The sequence below is a fragment of the Littorina saxatilis genome, unplaced genomic scaffold, assembly GCF_037325665.1.
Source record: "Littorina saxatilis isolate snail1 unplaced genomic scaffold, US_GU_Lsax_2.0 scaffold_132, whole genome shotgun sequence".
Classification (NCBI taxonomy): Eukaryota; Metazoa; Mollusca; class Gastropoda; order Littorinimorpha; family Littorinidae; genus Littorina; species Littorina saxatilis.
The window spans coordinates 25,001-51,276 of record NW_027128080.1 but is presented as its reverse complement, the minus strand read 5'-3'; the positions used below and the strand labels follow the sequence as shown (position 1 = coordinate 51,276).

The 26,276-nt window shown below is 43.1% G+C and overlaps 1 protein-coding gene across 1 annotated transcript in view; it reads right to left on the bottom strand.

The window, feature by feature from the left end:
• Window positions 1–26,276, bottom strand: part of LOC138956452 (uncharacterized) — a 40,727-nt gene that overhangs the window by 10,738 nt on the left and 3,713 nt on the right. The window contains exons 4-13 of the mRNA XM_070327809.1: window positions 23,291–24,172; window positions 22,139–22,326; window positions 19,390–19,561; window positions 16,534–16,634; window positions 13,568–13,607; window positions 13,085–13,185; window positions 8,869–9,021; window positions 6,466–6,705; window positions 4,126–4,214; window positions 3,360–3,540 (exon numbers count right to left, since the gene is read on the bottom strand). Coding sequence (XP_070183910.1) covers window positions 3,360–3,540; window positions 4,126–4,214; window positions 6,466–6,705; window positions 8,869–9,021; window positions 13,085–13,185; window positions 13,568–13,607; window positions 16,534–16,634; window positions 19,390–19,561; window positions 22,139–22,326; window positions 23,291–24,172 — 2,147 coding nt within the window. The remainder of the gene's footprint in view (window positions 1–3,359; window positions 3,541–4,125; window positions 4,215–6,465; window positions 6,706–8,868; window positions 9,022–13,084; window positions 13,186–13,567; window positions 13,608–16,533; window positions 16,635–19,389; window positions 19,562–22,138; window positions 22,327–23,290; window positions 24,173–26,276) is intronic.

The window sequence follows — 26,276 nt, the reverse complement described above, 5'->3', positions numbered from 1 at the left end:
GTGGGATGGTGTCCCACTCCTCCTGAAGTGCCTGCAATAGATCGCGGTGATTTGCCAGCGCTTCTTCTCGCCTGCGCACACGTCTGTCCAATTCATCCCAGAGGTGTTCTATCGGGTTCATGTCTGGCGACATGGATGGCCAGGGAAGCACCTGGACATGGTGGTCGGTGAGGAACTGGGTGGTGAGTCGTGCTGTGTGCGGGCGAGCGTTGTCCTGCTGGAATATGGCATCCTGGTCAGCCAGAAGAGGAAGGGCGTGTGGGCGCAGAATTTCCTCCACGTATCGCTGGGCAGTTATGCGCCCTTGGACGTGCACCAGGGTGCTCCTTCCAGCGGTATTGATCGCCCCCCACACCATGACGCCTCCACCACCATGAACGGGTGCCTCATCCACACAGTTGGGCGCGTAACGTTCGTTTACTCTCCGGTAGACCCTCCTCCGACCATCATGTCGCTGGAGCAGGAAGTAGGACTCGTCGCTGAACCACACGTGTCTCCAGTGATTCCGGACGGTCCAGCGAAGGTGCTGGTTGCCCCACTGCACTCGGTTCTGGCGATGGCGGCGGGTGAGGACAGCTCCTCTGTGAGGTCTGCGAGCTCTCAAACCAGCTTCATGCAGGCGGTTCCGCACGGTCTGGTCCGATAATCGGTTTGGCCCGGGGAGAGCCTGGACAGAAGATGAGGCCGACAGGAAACGATTCCGGAGGTGGCGGAGCCGTATGAAGCGGTCGTGAGCAGCAGTTGTCGCCCTTGGTCTTCCCGCTCGTGGCAAGTCAGCAACGGAGCCAGTGGCTTGAAACCTGACCCACAGTCTACTGATGGTGCTCTGGGACACGTGGAAGTGCCTGGCGATTGCACTTTGACTTTGGCCTGCTTGTAAACGACCCAATGCAATTTGGCGGTCTTCTCTGCTCAATCGGGCCATCTTTCGTCGCTGAATTGTCGTCTGATTTCTTTGTGGCGAACAATCCGCTTTTATGGGTTTTGGAAGACATGGTGAGAGCTCAATATTCCCCGAGTTTCACGAGATTACACTGAAGCATGACGAGTGGTCATGCCAAATGAGCAATTTTGACATTGTAGCCACTGATAACGCATGCGTCACGTGCAGAGCTCACTTGTGGCAATGGACGAAAGGTCGACGACCAGATAAACATTTTCTGCAGTTTGGTGGATATCCTTGTAGCCATATAACTAAATTAACCAAATATTACAAGCTATGCGTTTCTTTTTTTGAACAGTATAGCTTGTTTTCTTGCGAAGAAGTTTCATTTTGTGTTTGGTAGTCCTTCTCTCTTAGGTTAACCGTTAGGCCTAATTAGAGTGAAATAGCTTTGATAGACATTCAGCAAAAATTAAATATAGAAACAATCACAAAGGGTCCATATTAGGAGCCTGGGCGCCTAATATGGACCAGTGAAGCGGCCTTCACGAATCACTGTACAAATCCCCCTGTACTGGTACTTCAAAATAACATTATACAACTTAGTGTACAAGTCACACTAATCAAATATGCTTTAGATTTATCTGTTTTGGGTTGATGAGAGCATTATTTGAAGCACACCAGGAAACTAAAAAAGCTTATAATGATAATAATAATAACTGAACATGTTTAAGTGCCTAACCTATGGCTCTATGTCCTTTACAAAAGAACATGTACAGAATAGAACAATTAAATGTACAACCTACATAAGACAATTAGCCATACGGAAAAAAAATCACCGCATGTACTGTTCACACAATATTCATATATGTTATGCACACTACATATACACACATACCCAGCGAACACTTTCAACAATCATACCAGCTTTGTGGGAGAGGAGTACGTGCAGACATGGAATGGAAAAGACATTAGGCTGGGTTTGTGTAGTACTGTGTGAAAAAGACAGTTTTCAACTGTTGTTTGAAAGAGCTGAGAGAGGTGCAGTGTCTGACAGAGAAGTGAAGAGAGTTCCAGAGTGGTGGTGCAGCACAACAGAAGGTTCTTGCACCGTGTTGCTTTCTGTTGAAGCGCTCAACTTGTAATAGCCTGGTGTCAGCGGATGATCTGAGTGTGCGTGATGGGGTGTATATGCGCAGGAGTTCAGAAAGGTACTGAGGGGCACTTCCTGAGAAGACCTTGAAACATAGACAAGCAACTTTGTACTTGATACGCTGTTCCACCGGCAGCCAGTGGAGTGTGTATAGCACGGGAGTGACATGCTGTGTTTTCTTTGACCTAAAGATGATGCGGGCTGCAGCATTTTGAACAGTTTGGAGAGGTTGGACAACTAACGAAGGACATCCAATCAACAGGGCATTGCCATAGTCTAAACGAGACAATATGCAGGAAGTGACAAGGTTTTTTGTGGCTTCTTAAGTGAGAAAGTGGCGGATGGAGCTGATGCGCCTAATTTCAATGTAGGCTGCCTGACATTTTTTTGTGACATGATGTCTCATAGAAAGGTCAGAGTCAAGATAGAACCCAAGATGTCCGCACTTCTGGGATTGCATTTTAGCTGGTAACTTAAGAATTAATTAACAAATGAAGAATGTAATGGTGACTGAAGAATCAATGTGGAAAAATAAGAAAAGAAGTCGGTGATGAGTTGATTCTTTACTGAAAACAAAAAACAAACATGACGTTTCGGATCATAGATCCTTCGACAGATCAAAACTTTTTTTTTTGATCTGTCGAAGGATCTATGATCCGAAACGTCATGTTTGTTTTTTACATGACGTTTCGGATCATAGATCCTTCGACAGATCAAAAAAGTTTTTTTTTTTGATCTGTCGAAGGATCTATGATCCGAAACGTCATGTTTGTTTTTTGTTTTCAGTAAAGAATCAACTCATCACCGACTTCTTTTCTTAATTAACAAATGTGTTGATCAAAGTTGTCATTAAAATCAAATTAACTCAAACAGATGTGATGAAATGATTGCATTGTATTCTTTACCTTCTTCTGAATCAAAAACTATAAAGGTATGTTATATTTACTCTGAAAGTGTGTTCATTATTAAAGAACATAGGTTAACTGGGTGCTACGTCCGCACGCGGAGCCGGGTGGGGCACGTCTCGGGACTTCGGCTAGCGAAGCCTAATTGTACAGTCGGTCAGGACAGGTTTTCGGTGTTGATCTGTTAGTTTCAGGCCATTCAGACTACATTTTTTGACATTGCTACACGTGACTTGTTTTATCACGTTTGATCCAATGTTTCAGAGTGCAAGAGAAGTTACTTGTGTAACAGATCACACGTAACAGCAAGAATCCCAATTCTCAGACGCACGTATCTCATACTTATGCCAGAAAATTTGTGGCAACAAATCGTCATTCGCAGATTATGTTGTTTCACCATATTAAAAGTAAAATATACCTGGTTCTTTGGATGAGATGAGAATGGAGCAAAGTGTCTTTCTTCTGCGTCAGGGTTACTGGCGGACACATTGCGGATGTTGTACGTTTCATACACAGTCGTGCCCAAACTGAACACGTCGGCTGCTTGGCTGCACAAACTATGTTCGTAGTCCCAGGACAGAGCCACTTCTGGGGCCACCCTTCATCAACATCATCATCATCATCATCATCATCATCATCAATATCATCAACAACAACAACCGCAAAAAACAACATCACCAGCACAACCACTGCCACCATTACCATCACCGCTACCATCAGCATCATCATCATCATGCAAATCAACCAAACTTAAACACATACAGGCTCATATAATCTAGTCTATAAGGTTCGCACAAAATTGAGTCAGCAGATCATGCATTGTTTGTGTATGTGTTAGTGCCGAGGTATTTTTTGCGTACATAGTTATATGTCTAGCCGATAATTTAAGTCAGCTGTATTATACTCCAAAATAATGACTCCTTGTCTCAAAATGAAGCCTTACACGTTAGCAACCTGTGTTGTGTTATTTTTCCAATGTTGACCTCTGTTTCATTACTAAGCTTTAGAAATAGCAGTCACCGAGATAATATGAAGTTTGCCGTCTACGGCCCTGTAAACTTCATCTGAAGTATAAAGCCTTCCCGTTAATGTTATGTGAATGACTCAACATTAAAGAATACGTTGCTCTATCTTTTGCAATCTATTATAATGATATATACAAAGTACAAGTTGGGCTGACTTACCAACGAAGACTGTCTTCAAAGATGTCAGTAATAACATTGGCGCCCGGTGATGGGAGACGGCACGTTCTCCCAATGCGAGGAAACACGACCTGGTTGAAGCACATACAACAGTATCTACAAATAATAGACAACAAATATTTTATATAGAATGAAGAATTATGAAGGCTTTTATAAATGTTGTTAAGATCGTAGTAAACACAGAGTAATAAAAGATTAGTGTATAGGCCTACTATCTATGTCACAGTGACTCAAAGGTAGCCATAGTCTTTAATACACATATTAACTTCCATTTGAGATGCAAATATAATTTATAGATGAGCATAAAAAACTAACATCGCAAAATAATATTTAACTTGTCAAGGGAAAATTTGGTGGTATAGTTTTCTGATCACGGTACCCCTGAGCTATTGTGGAATAAGTATTATTTCCGAGCAGTCCCCAAAACCCTATTGAAATTGTCTGTCCGGAATAGCCGACTCGCCTAATTTAAATAGGTAAGATCAGGGTTTTGTTTTTAGCGAGGGACGGCTGAGCTGTGCGAGGCGTCGAATGTTGTCACCCCTCTGGGTAAATGCGGTGGTCGAGAGGTTGACCGTGCAAGCGTGATACGTCAGAGAGCGATGGGATGACTGATGCGAGCGGATGTGTTTGTTGTGGTGTGGGATGAATGTGTTTTTGTTAATTAGAGTAGTTTGGACTTTATTTTAATACGTGCAGCTGGAAGAAGAGTCGAGATATGAAAGCGGACATTATCTTGTGCAGTGTGCTTCGCCGGTTCGGACTGTGCGTAACTTCAAGGACTTTCGGCAGTGATGTGATTCCTGGCTGTTTTGTAGACATTCGGAGGATTATGAAGAAAGTGTGTTGATACAGTGCCGAACGGTGCATTCTGTGGACGGGCGAAGTGGCGCAGTGGTAAGACGTCGGCCTCCTAATCGGAAGGTCGTGAGTTCGAATCCCGGCCGCGGCTGCCTGGTGGGTTAAGGGTGGAATTGTTTTCCGATCTCCCAGGTCAACTGGTGTACATACCTGCTAGTGCCTTATCGCTCTTCGTGTGTACACGCAAGCACAAGACCAATTGCGCACGGAAAAGATCCTGTAATCCATGTCGGAGTTCGGTGGAATACAGAAACACGAAAATACCAAGCATACATCCCCAAAAGTGGCGTATGGCTGCCTAAATGGCGGGGTAAAAACGATCATACACGTAAAGCCCCACTCGTGCAATAAACACGAGTGTACGCGGGAGTTTCAGCCCATGAACGCAGAAGAAGAAGAAGAAGGTGTGTTCTGTGTGACGAGAGATATTTTATTATAACCTAGGTATTTCAGTTGTATGATGATTATGTTTTGATTTGAGTTAATAGCGAAATGTTTGAAATGTTCATCCGTTGTGTGCCGTGTGTGTTGTTCGAGTGCGTGTTGTCACCATACCGTATGCACGAGTATGTTTGTGTATGACTGTGTGTGTGTAAACATGTGTGAATGAGTGTGCGAATGTAGAAACCCCGTACACGAAAAAGCAAACACCGGACCAATAAGTTAGCAGCACATCAAAATTCCTTGACAAACTTATACCCTTTGTTTTTGTTTTAATGGGGTGGGGGGTCGCTTTTGTTTTTGTTTTAATGGGGTGGGGGGTCGCGGTGTATTGTCAGTTACGCTAAGGGTATCCTAAAGTCTGTCCTTATTTGGACGAAGTCGACTTCGCGTAACTCACTTCGCCAAGCTTTCGGAACGAGAATTTGTGAAGTCCAAGGGAATGCACTCTGCTCTTTCGAGTGTGATTTCTACGTCCATCTTGAATCACAAATCACTCTTCTATCAAAAAGAACAACTTTGTCGCAGAGCTACGGCGCAGCTTGACTTGCGCAGCGAAGTAGGGTACAAAGTACCTCGCTGCAGCTGCGGGTTTTCGGTATGAGGACTTCTCGTAGCTTCGCCAAGTCGACTTCGTGCTCAATTTAGGACGGGCTTAAGACTCTGTGCCGTCTTTGCGGTCATTTCTTTGAGCACCCCGACCCCCTCTTCCCAATGTTCATAAATATACTACAACTTTAAGCAAAGATTGTTAATCACTATTTAGAAAGGTGAATACAACTTCAAAAGAGTGAAATAGAATTCATGTTCCATACAGGGAGTGCGTAGGGGTACTCAAACAGCTCCACGACTGCAAATCACGCTACCAGCTTTTGTGGCCAGTTGTCATGAAAAATATGCTTGTTGAGTTGTACCAAACTACTGCAATGCTATAGCACGCAAATGGAGACTGCTCGTATGGTTAAGTTTCAAACAGTTCCTTTGACTTATGATTCTCGTACACAAGTCTAAAAACCTTACCTCTCCGCTATTGCGGTCAATGAGAATGTTGGCGGCCCGGACATCACCATGGCAGAACCCCTGCTCGTGCAATATCATCAGCTGGAGAGTCAAAGAGTGCAAAACCTGGTAACACCTGCCAGACAAATCTGGTGAGCATGCACCTTCATAGCCCTGATCACTGGAGAACCGTGAATTGTTCCAAAACAGATCCGATTTTGCGGCTGATATCAAGTCTATGCAGCGCGTATAATGCCTCTCCTGAAACAAGAAAACACAGATTCTACTGGCTGCATTTGGAAGATTCTGCTGTTGAAGAGGAGCGAAACGTTGTGTTCTGCAGACAGAAAATAAACTGGATGACGGGACTGATCATTCTTTGGTACTCTACCATGTAAAATGGAGATAACTAGCGACGTCTGCAATTTCTGTCAAACTCACAAACAAAAACAAGTGCCAGTGAAAAGAATGGTGTGCGTATCTCTATTACTATTTATTACAATTTCAGTGCACCTTATGGCTATTTGACGAATCAGAACTGATTCTAGGTGACCCGCTAACTGTGATAGCAGTCAGGCCGGGACCCTTTTGTACATTACGCCAAAGAGAGAGAACAAAGTAAATGTTTGAATAAACAACATCAGCGTGACGTATTGTCTTCGTGTACAATGCCGACATGCTCACCTAAAAAAGTCAAAGTTCTGAAGAATCAAGTTAAATTGCGTGATTCAATTGACGTCAAATAATACCCAATATTGACGGACTGTGTGATATCTTCTGCTATGGTCTGTTGAAACATTGATATCAAAATCGAGACCGGAGGTCGAGATTTTGATATCACTGTCGAAACAGACCAATTGCAGAAGATATCATCACACAGTCCGTTAATGTTAGATATATTGCTATTTCTCTAGACATTTTTTATTCACTGTAAAGAAATTACAAAAGTATTTGTCTCAGTTTTGGCTGTTCCATATCCTTCCCTCTGATTTTTTTTCACTCTTTTTTTGTACTTTCCAGTATTTCAAAATGTCTTATCTTTCAAAAAGTAATTATTTACTTGCTCAACTAAATTCTGGGATAATTACATTTTCACATATATTATTTTTGTTTTTAAATTTAGGTTTTTTGAAGTGGGGAAGCAATGAAGAGGTCGTCGATATCAAAACTGATATCGACGGAAATGTCCTCGACATCACTTTTGCAATGAGCTCAGTTTTGCCCAACTGACCAATGGAAATCTACGCAACATATGAAATAGCAATATTATATTATATCTACCTATATCTTAGACTAGGTCTCAAAAATGATATCATGCTCATATCTATTTTCTCGACATCTCTGTTATCATTTGCTAACAGTCAGCATGTAAGTGTGTGTGTGTGTGTGTGTGTGTGTGTGTGTGTGTGTGTGTGTGTGTGTGTGTGTGTGTGTGTCTTTCTTTATTTGGTGTTTAACGTCGTTTTCAACCGTTCAAGGTTATATCGCGACGGGGTGTGTGTGTGCGTATGTGTGTGTGTGTGTGTGTGTGTGTGTGTGTGTGTGTGTGTGTGTGTGTGTGTGTATCTGTCTGTCTGTGTCAGTCTGTCTGTCAGTCTGTTTTCAAAAGATAGTGGTATCGACCCGTAGCAAAATGAATTTCACGTGTTCCTTGTGCCAATATGTGACCCTCCACCACGAAATGAGTCGCATGTCACCTCACGCGGTTCTGCGCTAGGCATAATATAAGTCCGGGGGGTGTCCATGCAGTAACAGTGTGAGGGTCACCATTAAGTCGCAGGCTTATAACTCGAAAAGTTTTTGCTCTTTTCTAAAAACGGTTTTCACCACTGGATAGAGAATAAAAAACTCTTTAAGAAAATGTAAAAATATGAAAATCATGAAAAGGTGACATGCGACTCATTCCGTGGTGGAGGGTCACAAATCACTTCTTGTCATAAGCACTACTGTTTTCGTCGATTTGTGTCGAACTGCACAAGTTATACGTTGTTCAAATGACACGAAAAGATTACGGGATCGAGCCACTCAAGCAAAGTCTTTATAGTAACTAATCGAATCACATATTGCCTATTTACGGTTTTGGTCGGGCGTCAATCTAACATGATGACCTCGAAGTTTCTAATTGAAGCCTATCATAGTGACGCCCGACTAAAGCCTGATTAAAGCCCGGCGGAGCAAAAGCGATGGTGGGCTTCAATTAGGTTTTGGGAGGGTTTCAATTCAAGGTATATATATATACACACACGCACACACACACACACACACACACACATACACACACATACACACACACACATACAAACACACACACACATACACCCATACGTGTACACACACACACACGCACACAAACACACACACACACACTTTGCTATTTCATCGACCCATTTTCATACAGATGAAAGTCAAATTCACTGCACCCACATGCTTCCGCAGAGGACTTTCTGGCTGAGAATCAATCATTTTCTGCGAAGTCCAGCACGTCACACCCGCCAAGGGATCGTTTGCTACCAGTGCAGGCAAAACACTCACTTGCCAGTTCTCGGTCACCTTTTCTACTACCATAGTTTCCCAGTCCTGAAAAGAACAGATTGAATTGTCAAAGTGTATAACTAAATGCAGAATAATTAGCGCATAGTCCATCTCTCTCTCTCTCTCTCTCTCTCTCTCTCTCTCTCTCTCTCTCTCTCTCTCTCTCTCTCTCTCTCTCTCTCTCTCTCTCTCTCTCTCTCTCTCTCTCTCGGAGGGACGCCATGTTTTTCTAGTGCAGTAGACGAATTCTCTACAATGCCAGAACTCGTCTACTGCACTAGTAAAACATGGCGTCCCTCAAGGGTCTGTATTAGGACCTATTCTTTTTTGTATTTACGTTAATGATTTGCCTTTACATGTATTGGATGATAAAGTCAAATGCAAGTTTTTTGCAGACGATTCGTCTATTCATACCAGTAACACCTCGTTGGAATCAGTAAATTCTTCCCTGACGAACACTTTGGACGAAGTTGCGAAATGGTGCACATCAAATGCCATGATACTGCACCCAGAAAAAACTAAAAGCATTGTTATTACCACAAGACAAAAGCATCAGATAAGTCCTCTTAAATTACAACTGTCCTTAGGTACAACTCAAATACAGCAAGTTAAAGAACATCGCATACTTGGTGTAACTGTCGATGAAGAAATGAAATGGCAAACACATATAAACAACCTCTGCAAAGTGTTATCAAGGAATTTGTATTTGTTGTCAAAACTCAAACATTATGCGAAGTCTGAAACATTAGAAATGTTCGTTCATGCGCATATAATGCCTCATATTAATTTTGCTTCCACATTGTGGGATGGCTGCAGTGATGTTCACTTATTGAAAATCTATTCTTTGTACCGTCGTGCTGCAAAACTTATCCTGTATGAATCGCACATGTCTACAGAAATGAAGTTAAACAGCTTTAATTTCCTTCCCCTATAAACCCACCTTGCATACAATAAGGCTGTCTTTATGTATAAATTCCACTTCACGCAGTTTCCCGAAAACTGCGTCATATACGAGATACGCGCAAGCGTGGACGGTCATATCACGCGCGTTCAATGGCGGTCGAACGTGTGTCGATTTTTGCTCTGACAAAATCGACGTAAATCCGAACTTGTTTTAGTTCATCGCAAGCTATTGTGTTTCTCTTTGGCGCTGAGAGTTGATTGTGTGTTCTTTCAAGTAATTCTGGAGTATTTGTTATAGTTTTCCTATACTTTTGAGGCCAATATGTCTGACTCTGACCGACTTCGTGATCGGGGGAAAAAACGGCCACATGGCGAAGATGAACTTCATGATGCATCTAGTGATGTGGATCAAGAAACAGAAATAACATTACTGGACGACACGTTAGTGACAAAAACAGTGACAATGCCTGTGTCACATTTTGATGCTATGAAACGTCACAACGAGCGTATTTTAGCCGAATTAACCAGGTTTTTTGAAACCGCAAAGAAACCTGACGTAAAGAGGGCAAAACCATCAAGTTCAAAACGTGCTTCCGACACGGACATGTCACGAAAGGCTAGATATAAATCCGACTCTGAAGAGGGTGAAGTAACGGACTATGATGATGAAGGAGAGCAGGTGCTTACTCAGAAAAGATTCAAGAACAGCGAAGACTTGGATTTGGATGAAAGGGTAAATCGCCTTGTAAACCTGAATCAAAACACACTCGACACGAGTAAGAACGATGATCTCGATTTGAAAGACATTGCACAAGAGTATGAAAATGAAGAAGATGTGGGCCCAAAAATTAACACAGACCTCGGTGAGGTTATTCTCACAATGTTCAAAGGGAAAATGAGTGACAAAAAGTTAAAAGAAAAAATCGCAAAACACAGGCGCCCGGAAAATTGCAAAATCATGGTCCCACGTGTTAACTCTGAAATCTGGGACATTATGGACCACTCTGCGAAGTCCAAGGATCTACGGGCACAGTCAATCCAGAAAACACTTCTGAGAGCTGTATGTGCACTTGCGAGTGTGACGGATACGTGTCTGGCTGATAAAGATGCTGTGGCCAAGTCTCGGGTTAAAGACCTGATGGACGCTATTGGATTGGTGTTGAAGGCCAGTAGCGATATAAGTGTGGACAGGAGAGCCCAGATTGTCACGGCTTCTCAAGTTAACAGGAAATACAGAAAACCGACAAGCTTTTCGGGGATGACTTGAAAAATGTGTGTGCAACAATTGACTCAACATCAAAACTTGGGCAAAATTTCACCCAGTCGGTGAAAGGAAGAAAGTTTTTTCCACATGCAAAAAACTGGGACAGCCAGTACTACCCTCGGGGGAGGGGCAGAGCCAGGAGTGCTATGTACTACCCGCAGAGAGGCAGGACACAAGGCTACCAGCGAGGCAGGAGCCGCAACTTTCTGAGAAGATCTCAAGATTAAAGCCACAAAGTAAGGTAAGTGATGATTGTACACCGAGTGAAGGAATACACAGACCACTACATTTCAAAGCAGGTAGATTGACAGAATATCTTGAAGAATGGCAAAAAATTACATCAGATGAATTCATACTTGGTATGGTTCAGGGTGCTGAAATACCCATTACTGACTATGATCAGTTGTCAAACATTTCTGCAAGTTCAAATCAGGTCCAAGGAAATCAGCAGAAAGTCATGGATGCAGAAATTCTAAAGCTACTTGATCTTGGTGTCATTGAAAAGAGTGTAAATGAAAAACACCAAGTTATTTCTCCTATCTTTCTTGTCAGGAAACCAGATGGTTCGTTCAGACTGATACTGAATCTAAAGCGATTTAATGAATCGGTTGCATATGAGCATTTCAAAATGGAAAGTTTGACTTCTGCAACAGATATGATAACACCTGGTTGTTTTATGGCGTCTGTGGATCTGCGTCACGCTTATTATTCTGTATCCATTAGGGGTACATCACGAAGCGTCCCGGTACCGAAGCGTCCCGGTACCGAAGCGTCCCGGTGCCGAAGCGTCCCGGTACCGAAGCGTCCCACTATAACGCGTCACAGGGGTACCGGGACGCTTTGGTACCGGGACGCTTCGGGACGCTCACGCGCAGTAGGGCACGAAGCGTCCCGGTACCGAAGCGTCCCGGTGCCGAAGCGTCCCGGTACCAGTCACCACGCACATCCTCTGCTCGCATGCCAATGTATTTATAAAGCAAAGGGAATGCCTGTAATTCACACAGAGCAATCACTTGGTCTTAAACGTGCACAAGACAAAAACTGTCATACTGGAGGAGCGAGCCAGTCTGAAGAGTACTCGGGTCCAGCGCCTCCGGACTTTTCCCCCGAACTTGTCCACACGGGTACAGTATTTCTAAATTGGTGTAATGTGAGTACAGATCTAAAGTAAAGTTGGGGAAAAGTTGGGCAAAAAGTGATTTTTTTTTACCGAAAGCAAATCAAGGTCTGTGCAAAATTAAAAAAATCAGTGAAGTTAAACTCAAATCAAGGTCAAGATTAAATTTTTTTAAAATAAATATGGTTAGTCAAGTCAAGATCAAATCAAGGTCAACAAGGGCGGATCTGGGGGGGGGGGGGGTTCCCCCCCCCAAAAAAAAGAGGTAATTTATTGGCTCAGGATGCACCAGATAGTTTTATTTTTCTTCTTTGGATAAAACAAAAATTCCGCGGGGGCGGACCCCCCTAGAGGGTTAGGCGCCGTAAACATAATTTAAATAATTTAATTCTATCAGCTTTACGTCAGCTCGATATAAAGCAGCTATTTTAATGATACTCATTAACTTCTCATCATTTAAATGCAGTACATACTTGTTAGCAAAACTCAATAATTTGTTTCTTAAAGATGCAGTGCAGGTCACAGCCTTGCTGAAGCAACGATTTTTATTTGTATTGCAATTTAAATATAAACACTCAAAAGCTTTGCACAACTGTCTCACAGATTACCACGTACCGTAACTGTTGCCAGCCAAACGAATCTTTATGCGGTTTACCAGTTGGCATCTCCCGCCAAAATGTAATTAACATTCCCGTTATCACGTTCTGGGGCAGAAGGATGTGTGCCGTTTGCGAAAATGGACCAACATACCATCTTTTACAACTGTCTTACGTGATCAAACACAAAGACTTGATATCGACTAAGCTCTCATCGTACGTTGTTACCTTGTGCTCAATGGTGATGCTGTCCCGAGGTTGGAGTTCCTCTTTCGTCACTTTACATTTCCCAGAGTCCCTGCGTTTCTTGTTCCTTGTGTCTTCAGGCACTGCAGCAATCAAACTTTATTATATTCGCATTTTTTTCAGCAAGTTATCATTTTGTATCTAAATTAATATCAACATTGTGTGTGTGTGTGTGTGTGTGTGTGTGTGTGTGTGTGTGTGTGTGTGTGTGTGTGTGTGTTTGTGTGTGTGTGTGTTTGTGTGTGTGTGTGTTTGTGTGTGTGTGTGTGTGTGTTCCTTTTTAGTTGTACATTTTTTCTCTTGCTTTTATGTTCGTGCGTGTGTGTGTGCGTGTATGTATATGTGTGTGTGTGTACGTGTGTGTGTACGTGTGTGTGTGTGTGTGTGTGTGTGTGTGTGTGTGTGTGTGTGTGTGTGTGTGTGTAGCAGACATGCAAAGACACTCTTGATATGAAGCACTGGTACCTCCGTTTTCAATGAATCTTTGAACCGCAGGTGGAATCCCCTGGAAAAAAGAAGACGTCGGTGTATCAGTGGCAAAATAACTTGAGATGTCTACCCAATTATTATTATAGCCATAAATGATTTTATGACAAGCAGTAAGCAACCACCGCTGTGTTCTCGTCAGGTGTTAATAGTTTTGTTTGTGGCCTGGGCGGATTGGTTTACACCTCCGCAGCATGGAAGGCGTTCTGGCGATACCTAGTCATGCGTAAGTAGTATTGCATGGGTAGTTTGCAGCACCATTGTTTATTGGGTAGGGGAATTTATATTTTGAGGATTGGTTTTCACCGCCTCTGTTCAATTTTGCTGTGTGGGGCAAGGGAGGTAATCAAGATCCTATTCAGCTATAGCATACAAAGTCAACAGTAGTTATGTAGTGAATTATGTTTCATATACATTAAATGAGAAAGAAAATTTATCATGTAAGTTCCAGGAATCATGTTAGTGTGGTCCAGCCTAATAGCCAGGCTGCAGCAACACCTGGACAGATCGCGGCAAGACCTGCGACTACCATTGCCTGTACTGCTCGCGGGACAGCCGGGCCTTGGGTTTCCCCAGGCCCGCACCAAGCTGCTCAGCACCATCCGAAGAACCCCACCAAGATACCTGGTCCTGCACATGGGCGCGAACGACATCGCCCGGGTAGACCAGAAGCAGTGGCTGCAGGAACTTGATGAACTTGTCTGCTTCATCAAGGCCTATTACCCGGCGGTGATCTTGGTGGGGTCGGACATGCTACCCCGTGGGGCATGGCGTTATGCCCACACCCAGCAAGGTGCTGAGAACTCGCGACGTAGACTCAATCGAAGGGCCAAGTGCCGAATTATAAACGAGAACGGCAGAGTTATACACCATCAGAACATTGGCATGGATTGCCTCCTCCCTGATGGCGTCCACCTCAAGGGGGAAATGAACTATTTAAACTAAACTTTGAGCAGCAACTAGCAAACATTATTTAAATTAAACGTCCCAAGGGTACGGATTGGCGGAACACCTAATGCATAGCTGTTAGTGGCGGGAGATAAGCATGGTAAAGGGGGACACTGCATTCTGCTGTATTTTGGTAGATTGTTACCGGACTTAGGCAGGGTCCACAGTGTGAGCCCAAGCGAACCACGGGATGTGGCCAGAAGATCTGAAGACTGGGTCTGGTAGCAAAGCACCGTAAACAGCAGCATGGGTGCCGTAAAGTAAGCACATGGTAATGGTTTCACACCCCGACCATGCTGACTCAGGTTTGTAAATGAAGGTTTTCAGCCGAGCTGAGACCCGTTGTTGCCAGCTAACCTGGGGCCAGCTGGGGTTGAATTTCATGATTAAAGCAGTTACCCCCTAACCACTGCTTATCTTCCGCCAATCCGTGCCCATTTCATGCCAAACAAATGTTATCTTCTTATCAGTCTAGTAAATATGAACTTGACTGATCATAAGTCTTGTGTTTTTATTGATTATCCCCCTTAGCATGATGGGGGATATTTGTGTTGCATGGTTGTTTGTCTTGTCATAAATGCAATATAATGTTTGTGTTGTTATGAAAAATGTTGAGCAATCTGTATGGTAACGCCATATTGGGTGGCCCTTTGTGGTCGGCTGGGCGTTAAGCAAACAAACAAACAAACAAACAAACGCCGTATTGGGGGGTTTGGGGCTTTAATCAGGTCAGATTGGCTACCACTCAATTTCGAACCTTGTTGAGTCGATCCCCGAAACTGTTTAGAAACTGTTTTGAATTTGCACCAAAGTCAGACTATATTACTTACAAACTTGCCACTACGGGAGTTCATCATACATAAGCTGAAGATAATGTACACTAAACATGAAGTCATTCGGTCAACAGATGTAAAAGAAATTAGCATTGTTGTGGGTTGCATTTGCTTTGGGGGGTGACCGTGTAGGCCTATTTCCCATTAATGCTGGTGGTAATGTTTCTGGTCACTTCACTAACATGGTCACGGATCCCCACCCATCCCTCCACCCTACGACGTCATTCCGCACAGAGCAGTGGGACATAAGCCCTACGTTTGTTTTAAGATTGCCACAGGGCTAGCCCTAAGAGCACAAAAAGCCAATAAAACTTCTTTAGGCTATCACAATGTAAAACCATTGGTGTTTGTTTGGTTTTTGGGTTTTAATGTCCCTTCAGCAGATGATAGCTGCTAATCGAGACCGCCCATTGGTGTAGATCGTAGATGGTGTGAGAACTAGAGTTGGCATAGTGGTTAGAGCGCTTGCCTCTCACGCTGGCGGTCATGGACATGGATCGACCACACCGGGGACACATACACATAAATTCAAAATACCCGAGAGCTCCACCCAGCTGGAACCTAACCCTATTCAGAACCGATGCAGGGGAAGGCAATGAGGGAGAGGCGATGGGCACTGCTCTCATAAAGCTTGACCTAGAGAAGTTGAGATCTTGCTCCACTACGAACAAACATGGTCAAATGACACCCTTAACCTTTACCTTAGATCATCACATGAAACATAATACAAACACTTCTACATGTTCTGGGTTTATTTACGCTTAAGTAAAACCATGATTTCATCGTCGAGACACAAACGCAACAGGCATAAACAACAACAACAACAACAACAACAACAACAACAACAAACGGCGGTTTAGTTCACTATCATTTATCACTATCATTATCAGTGCTCGCACTAAACATGTCGATGGCGGGGCTTAAATGTATCATAAAAAAATGCATCTTTTCTATTAAACAGACATTCTGATCCTTATTATCCGGCCACGTTGTCTTGGATCTGCAGTCGTCTCCCGCATTGGCAAACTACCCTCACATTTCTTTACTAGGTTTCGTTTTAAATAAAATGAAAATACATTTAGATCTTTGCAATTATTCCCTCGATTTGGTAGACATCTTCATGCAAAACTGGTGTGAAGCTAGTCTTCTTTGGCTGTAACTTACTGTTTCAGGCTCATTTTGTCTTTCAAGTTGCTGCTGACTCAGTTTTGGGTACCTCATGGGATAGTCAGTGGCGACTCCAAGTCCAATGGTTGTGTAAACGTCTGAAAATTCATGTTTTTTTTTAATTATTTGACCAATGTAACAATGTGTCGTAACTGTATGGAGTAGAAATATATATATTATATTTGAGACAGTCCAAAATTCCAGCTGCTTTCAAAGTGGGTTCAAAGCCTTGGTGGAATTTACATGTCTGTACTTTCATTTGTTTCTCTGATTACGTAATCAATTTGGACACGTTGACATCATTTACCTGTTCTTTACAAACGCATTTCTGAATAATCACACGATGAGTACGAAACCAAAAGGAAGCTCTTGTAGTCAGAAACACAATGTTTAAATTCAGATTCGAAATCAACAACGTTCAAAATCAACAATTAACAAATTGTATATATATTTGCACGTGTAATTCAAAAGAAAACAAAACATTCGGAATTTCTTTCGACCATCTTCGAAACAACAGTCACAGCACCACTTTCACTTTCAGCTCTTGGATAAGAATTAAAACTTTCCCTTTTTAAACATTTGTCCGCCTTTTTATCACGTGTTTTGTAAGCTGATGTCATCAAATCAATTTAACAATAACATATTTAGAACGCTAGCGCAGGCTTATTCCAGGTGCTAAATCAAAGCAGAAAGAAACAAGTTTGATTGAAAAATGAGGGTGTGACAGTGCCGCCTCAACTTTTACAAAAAGCCAGATATGACGTCATAAAAGACATTTATCGAAAAAAAGAAAAAAAACGTCTGGGGATATCATACCCAGAAACCCTCAAGTAAAACTTCATAAAGTTAGGTCCAGTAGTTTAGTCTGAATCGCTCTACACACACACACGCACAGACAGACAGACAGACAGACAGACACACACACACACACACACACACACACACACACACACACACACACACATACACCACGACCCTCGTCTCGATTCCCCCTCTATGTTAAAACATTTAGTCAAAACTTGACTAAATGTAAAAATGTATACTGTTCAAAAAAAGAAACGCAAGTAAAACTTCATAAAGATAGGTCCAGTAGTTTAGTCTGAATCGCTCTACACACACACACGCACAGACAGACAGACAGACAGACAGACAGACACACACACACACACACACACACACACACACACACACACACACACACCACGACCCTCGTCTCGATTCCCCCTCTGTGTAAAAACATTTAGTCAAAACTTGACTAAATGTATACTGTTCAAAAAAAGAAACGCATAGCTTGTAATATTTGGTTAATTTAGTTATATGGCTACAAGGATATCCACCAAACTGCAGAAAATGTTTATCTGGTCGTCGACCTTTCGTCCATTGCCACAAGTGAGCTCTGCACGTGACGCATGCGTTATCAGTGGCTACAATGTCAAAATTGCTCATTTGACCACTCGTCATGCTTCAGTGTAATCTCGTGAAACTCGGGGAATATTGAGCTCTCACCATGTCTTCCAAAACCCATAAAAGCGGATTGTTCGCCACAAAGAAATCAGACGACAATTCAGCGACGAAAGATGGCCCGATTGAGCAGAGAAGACCGCCAAATTGCATTGGGTCGTTTACAAGCAGGCCAAAGTCAAAGTGCAATCGCCAGGCACTTCCACGTGTCCCAGAGCACCATCAGTAGACTGTGGGTCAGGTTTCAAGCCACTGGCTCCGTTGCTGACTTGCCACGAACGGGAAGACCAAGGGCGACAACTGCTGCTCATGACCGCTTCATACGGCTCCGCCACCTCCGGAATCGTTTCCTGTCGGCCTCATCTTCTGTCCAGGCTCTCCCCGGGCCACACCGATTATCGGACCAGACCGTGCGGAACCGCCTGCATGAAGCTGGTTTGAGAGCTCGCAGACCTCACAGAGGAGCTGTCCTCACCCGCCGCCATCGCCAGAACCGAGTGCAGTGGGGCAACCAGCACCTTCGCTGGACCGTCCGGAATCACTGGAGACACGTGTGGTTCAGCGACGAGTCCTACTTCCTGCTCCAGCGACATGATGGTCGGAGGAGGGTCTACCGGAGAGTAAACGAACGTTACGCGCCCAACTGTGTGGATGAGGCACCCGTTCATGGTGGTGGAGGCGTCATGGTGTGGGGGGCGATCAATACCGCTGGAAGGAGCACCCTGGTGCACGTCCAAGGGCGCATAACTGCCCAGCGATACGTGGAGGAAATTCTGCGCCCACACGCCCTTCCTCTTCTGGCTGACCAGGATGCCATATTCCTGCAGGACAACGCTCGCCCGCACACAGCACGACTCACCACCCAGTTCCTCACCGACCATCATGTCCAGGTGCTTCCCTGGCCATCCATGTCGCCAGACATGAACCCGATAGAACACCTCTGGGATGAATTGGACAGACGTGTGCGCAGGCGAGAAGAAGCGCCGGCAAATCACCGCGATCTATTGCAGGCACTTCAGGAGGAGTGGGACACCATCCCACAGCAAGATATCCGGCATCTGATCCAGTCCATGCCCAGAAGGTGCCGGGCAGTTGTTGCTGCTCAAGGCAGTCACACCCCCTACTGACTTGACAGCCTCGGCACCCAATCGTATTGATTGACTGATTGATTTGAAGATGCAAATGAACTGTGTGTGCATTCAACTGTGTCCATACCAAATTTCAAACAAATAATCTAAATATTGGATTTTCTGTTAATTTTTTCCAAAATAAAACAAATTTGGCAAGTAACAACTATGCGTTTCTTTTTTTGAACAGTATAAAAGCAATTAAAAACGAAGCAAAACTAAAAGTTATATGCAAAAGAACAAAATGGTACACGAGGCTTCAAACCTTCATTCCCGTTCTGCTCTGTCCTTAAACTGGTCAATTCCTGAGCCACTGCATCTAGCGACTGAGGTCTTCCACCGATGTCAGAGTCTGTCAATCTGCTGATCAGATTGAAGACATCATTTGGGATACATTGCCAGTGGTGCAGTGTGACCGTGCGTGGTTCTTGCAACAACTGAAATTGGAAAAGTGGTACCGCTGATTACTGCTACTATGACAACTGCTACTGACTAGTAATGTCACATGCAACAGCATACCACACCAACTATAATCAAAAACAAGACAAACAAGTAATGCGTAGAGATATGTGACCCTCCACCACGGAATGAGTCGCATGTCACCTTTGCATGATTTTCATATTTGTACATTTTCCTAAAGAGTGTTTTATGCTCTATCCAGTGGTGAAAACCGTTTTAGAAAAGAGCGAAAACTGTTTGAGTTATAAGCCTGTGACTAAGGTGACCCTCACGCTGTTACCATGCACTCTCCGGACTTATATCAAGCCTAGCGCAGAACCGCGCGAGGTGACATGCGACTCATTTCGTGGTGGAGGGTCACATATATCAAAACATGTAATCAATTTATTGATTTATTGCCCAGAATCTGGGGAAAAGGAACAGTCATCACCAAGACTACTGTACGGTTAGCTGAAACCCGAAGACCGAGACGGGTTAAGCTAGACAGTTTCGGCAAAGCATGCCCATAACGAATCTAAATTGTATTAACCATATTATGGTGTTTTTTTCTTAAAAAAATGTTAGCACATTTTCATACAAAACATAACATATCTATACATTTTGGGATTCAGAAGAGCAATTAAATAATGCAATGGAACTGTTTCTGAATCTTTCATCGAACTTTCAATTTTAGTTGAAGCGTAAACATTAATGTTGGTTTCTTCCCCGACATTTTGAAAACTCTAACAAGCGTAATGATGTTCTTATGTGTGGTAAATGCCAGGACGTGTGTAAGACATGGTGGTGTATAAGATTGGTTTCACAGGAAGGAAATCATGTTTAAAATAGTAAACAGTCTAGAATATTGAAGATACAATTCTTCCTGTGTAAATGATTATGGTTAAAACCACATAACTGCCAAGGTGTTTGCCTGAAATAATATTCTCTTTTAAGTCCAGACCTGGGGGGTAAAAGTTTGACCAGGCATACTTTTCTACTCAGGAAGACGTACCTAATATATTTGACCCAAATCTTGCTTGAAAACACATTATGTCCGCTTAAGACTCCAGTGTTTCCCCTTAACTTCAAAACCTTTCAAATAAACATTGTCTGGAAACTTTCTGTGCAATGTGGTATTTTTTGAGTGCTAGATTTTGTTTCGCAGATTTTTTTAGTCGCCAAGAAAACTTCTTCTTCTTCTTCTTCTTCTTCTTCTTCTGCGTTCGTGGGCTGAAACTCCCACGTACACTCGTGTTTTTTGCACGAGTGGAATTTTACGTGTATGACCCTTTTTTACCCCGCCATTTAGGCAGCCATACGCCGTTTTCGGGGGAAGCATGCTGGGTATTTTCGTGTTTCTATAACCCACCGAACTCTGACATGGATTACAGGATCTTTTTCGTGCGCACTTGGTCTTGTGCTTGCGTGTACACACGGGGGGTGTTCGGACACCGAGGAGAGTCTGCACACAAAGTTGACTCTGAGAAATAAATCTCTCGCCGAACGCGCAGACGAACTCACGCTGACAGCGGCCAACTGGATGGATACAAATCCAGCGCGCTACCGACTGCGCTACATCCCCGCCCTGCCAAGAAAACAATTCAGTAAATAACAAGTCGCGTAAGGCGAAAATACAATATTTAGTCAAGTAGCTGTCGAACTCACAGAATGAAACTGAACGCAATGCCATTTTTCAGCAAGACCGTATACTCGTAGCATCGTCAGTCCACCGCTCATGGCAAAGGCAGTGAAATTGACAAGAAGAGCGGGGTAGTAGTTGCGCTAAGAAGGATAGCACGCTTTTCTGTACCTCTCTTTGTTTTAACTTTCTGAGCGTGTTTTTAATCCAAACATATCATATCTATATGTTTTTGGAATCAGGAACCGACAAGAAATAAGATGAAAGTGTTTTTAAATTGATTTGGACAATTTAATTTTGATAATAATTTTTATATATTTAATTTTCAGAGCTTGTTTTTAATCCGAATATAACATATTTATATGTTTTTGGAATCAGCAAATGATGGAGAATAAGATAAACGTAAATTTGGATCGTTTGATAAATTTTTATTTTTTTTTACAATTTTCAGATTTTTAATGACCAAAGTCATTAATTAATTTTTAAGCCACCAAGCTGAAATGCAATACCAAAGTCCGGGCTTCGTCGAAGATTACTTGACCAAAATTTCAACCAATTTGGTTGAAAAATGAGGGCGTGACAGTGCCGCCTCAACTTTCACGAAAAGCCGGATATGACGTCATCAAAGACATTTATCAAAAAAATGACAAAAACGTTCGGGGATTTCATACCCAGGAACTCTCATGTCAAATTTCATAAAGATCGGTCCAGTAGTTTAGTCTGAATCGCTCTACACACACACACACACACACACACACACACACACACACACACACACACACAGACACACGCACATACACCACGACCCTCGTTTCGATTCCCCCTCGATGTTAAAATATTTAGTCAAAACTTGACTAAATATAAAAAGTCCCTGCGCAGAAACGAACCAGTAACACCAATATAAAATACATAGACATGTATTTCTGTCGTACTATACCTTGAGGAGCAGTTGCTCTGTGGTACAGTGAGAATCGTAGCTGCTGAAAGGCTGATTCCCATGTGTAAACATCTCGAATCCCGCACAACCCAAGGAATACATTTCAGACTTCTCCGAATAGGAGCCATCTAGCAGAGCCTCCTGAGGAGTCCAGCGTGTTGGAATTTTTCCCTGATTTTCAACTGCAACTACAATCAATAGATGTCAATCGAGTAGTATAGTTAACAATAACTGATTAAGAAACACCAAGAAATGAATGCTCAAACAAATACTGCTTTTAGGTCATGTGGTTCTAAAGTCCTTGTTCTGTGTGCCGAAAAATAGTTTCTATCTAAAAAAAAATTTTTTTTTAAGTATATGTCCCACGTACATATTAGCTTATGTGTAACACACAATAACCAAGTTCTGAATATGCAGTGTTTTCTCATGTGTTTAACACTTAAAGATTGTTATTTTAAGAACAGAGAAATTCATAAGTAGTTAAGTTGAGATAAGCCGCTAAGGGTTTCCGGAAAAAGTTTTAAAAAAATATATGATAACATAATCAAAAAACATGCGTGCAAAGTGTGTTACATTAATATCTTCAAAGTCAAGTGTAATTTTTTCGGCACTTATTTGAGTTCATCAGGGTTTTATTTGCACATTCTGCAAGCAACCTGCTATAACAGAAATACGATGTTGGAGGGGAGAAAGGGTACTGTGAATATAAGCTTCCAATTAGTATTAGAAAAGATGGACTTCATTTTTAACAGATTTCACGCAAACAATTGAAACTAAAACTATTAAATGTAAATGGTTATTTCAACAACTGTCGTCGAGTAGATCACTTAGAAATACTTCGTGTGTGCAAAATATCTATGACAGATGTTCCTTTCTTGATTTGGTTTGTTTTCTTGTTATTTTTAAGCGGTACGGCGGTGTATTTATTCTTTTGTAAATGTTTGTTTGAAGCTTATAGAGCATCCCAACAGGTGTAAAACTAAACTCAGCATATTCACAAGAAAGGGTTAGTTTCAAATTCAACAGGCAAGACCATTTCAGTCATGATCAGCTTATCAGATCATCACTTGGTTACTTGACCGAATTCTTATCAAAATTATTGGTCATTAGACCGATAGCAACGTTTGGGTTTGGTCTTGTACCAGTACATACCTTTCAGAACGGACGGGTACGGATACACAAGATCTTTGATGTGATGCGCCTGCCCCAAATCAACAACCTTCACAATGAAAGATTCTGACGGAAGAATGTCAAGAAAAGGTTGTTGCCTTCTTGTGGCTTTTACCAATATGTTGAAGCATGTGATATTCCTCAGTACGATGCCTTTTTGCTTGAAAAACCGCAACGCATCCACAATGTCGCACAGAATCTTCAGCAGTACGTCTCTCTTGAGCCACTTGCGGGCCTCCCTGTGGGTCAACAATAAGTGAAGAAGGCGTCTGTTTTGAGTGGCTTCGGTGATGAAGAAAGGGAAGGGCGAGTACTGAAAGGCGTACATGCTCAGCAAATGCTTGCATTCATGGCTGAGGTGAAGCAGCATGTCCAAGTTGTGCTTGTAGTTTCGCGCTTTTTCTGATGCAAGTCTGTGCTCTGTTTTGATTTGAGAAGTTCTTTTTTCATTCTTCCCGAAGTGGCCTTTCATGCACCTTTTCGGATCGGGATCTTCTGCCAGACAATCGTGTTTGCGAGCAAGCATGACCAGTCGAGCGTCTTTATCCTCGAAGGTACATTCCAGCTCACACCAATCACATCCCCTGTGTGTGATTTCCGGTTGTTGGTAGTGGTTGAGACAAAACCCATATTTCTGGAGGTGATTCTTTACATAGGCGATTGCTGTGACAATTTCTGATTGTTTCTTAAGGAAGCGACTGAATGTTGTCCTAACCAAGGAAGCGTTATGAAAGGGTAAGATGAGCGTCTCTTGTTTGAGTCGGTCGAATCCTGGTCGACTCGCACCCTTCTCCAATACATCGATGATGAGATCAACGATAACCCTTGTGTGGTTGTAGGCAGACTCTCCGACTGGGGTTGAAGCTGCAACATATTGTAGCGGTGGTGGTGTATGGTGATGCAATGTTCGTGATTACAAGCACACACAATTGTTCAGACACAAATCGAAGTAATCACCACGTCACTTAAGTCCAGAATACACAATTTCTTTTCTTCTTCCCTTCAATGTTATCATTTTAGCACATCATGAACGGACAAAACCCCAGTAACGAGTAGAGTAGAGTAACGTTGAGTAAATCCAAGAGCGACTGTAAAAGTGTGTGTATTAATCGTTACCGTAAATGGTTCTTATCTCTATTTCTACATTTTCCCTTCTTTTGTGCTGCGGTCCGTATCCTTCCTCATTGAAACTATAGTATACCCTCTTTTCCATTTCTAATTATACACAATTTCAATATTTGCAAACATCTAATTATGTTCTTAACCTTGCCTAACTTAGGGCCTTAGTTCTCTGAGAACAGTAGTTGCTCGTGTTAAAAGGGCAACAACTCTCAACGTTAAACCCATATCTGTGGTAAACACTTAGAAGTTACTCCCCCTTCGTGGACATCTATCACTGAGGCATTTGTCTAGCGATCAAGTGTGCGCGAGTGCGAGCGTGCGTGCGTGCGTGCGTGCGTGTATGTTTGCGTGCGTGCGTGCATGCGTGCGTGTGTGTGAACAGTCGGAATCAAGGTAAAGGTGCATCCTGAACTCAGGTCAAAAATGAGTTACTTCCCTTCGGGTCTCATTCTATCCCTGAGAAGTTCTTTGTTTTCCTTCTCTGGAGAGGAAATCGATTTGTTACATATTTAGATCTTTTTGTAATGACTTTTCATGGTGTTGTGTAATTTTTTAATTACAAAGCAATTGATATGTAAGACAGTTTCAAGCGAGCTATCTTTCGCGGATGTATTTACTGTGCAAAGAACTCTAAAGTGTCACGTGATAATCAACTTTGGCTTCGGCGCGCGCCGGAGCAGACGATTTTTTCTGTAACTAAACTACTCACAAAATGTTAGGGAACACCCTTCATTTTCATGTGTTTTTGCAAATCGATGCTATTGTCAAAACTTTGCAAGCTACAACGCTGATCTTACACACACGCACAGAGTGGACTCCTGCCTTTGTTGTACAGGCTTGGTGTGCTGCACGTGCTACTCGGGCGTCAGTGGCTGAGCGTTGAAAATTGGTGAAAAGTTGGAAAATGTTACCGTTTTATGCCGACTCACCATTTTTTCTATAGCGTGTTTCTGACAAAATGATGCACTGCACGTGGAAGCTTGATCCTTTGACTGTGAACACTGGTCACTGGTTACTCAATAAAAGCCAGGGCCTGGGCGGACCAGGGCACAACATCACGATGGTCGGACGACAGAAGTTAAGCCTGCTGGACAGAGGAAGAGCCATAGGGTGGTTCCAAGACGGTGTTGGCGTACGGGAGATTGCCAGAAGGCTTCTCAGTGGTGTCCCCCTCCGTCATCACAAGACTGCGACAGCGCTTCCAGGCCACTGGACTAGTTCAAGACAGGCCTCCCCCAGGCAGACGAAAGAAGACCACAGCAAGCTAAGAGAAGATCGTTTCATCACAAGACAGGCCCAAACAGTGCGAACTTCCACTGCAAACCGTATCGGAAGGCAATTACGGGCTGCTACCAACACCAACGTCAGCACACAGACTGTTCGCAACCGCCTGCATGCTGCCCAGTACCACGCCCGTCGTCCATCCAAGCGCCCCAAGATGACCCTCGTCCACAAGAGAGCTCGCAGAGTTTGGTCCAGGCGTCACATTCTCTGGACACGTCAGCAGTGGGCTGTGGTCCTCTTCACTGATGAATCAAGGTACAGCCTGGAGCACAACTAAGTATCAGAGGGACGATCATGGTGGCCGCTGTCTTTCAGTCGCAGCTGATCATATCTGGAACAAACTCCCTTTGTCTCTACGTCTTAGTCCATCTCTGCCTTCTTTCAAAGCAAATCTCAAGACTCACCTCTTCAGAGAAGCATTCTATGATGATGTAGTTGTCGCGACCCTGTGAATGTGCACTTTCGGATGAACAATGTTTACTGCGTGTGTGTGTGTGTGTGTGTGTGTGTGTGTGTGTTTGTGTTTGTGTGTGTGTGGACATGTGTGTGTGTGCGTGTGTGT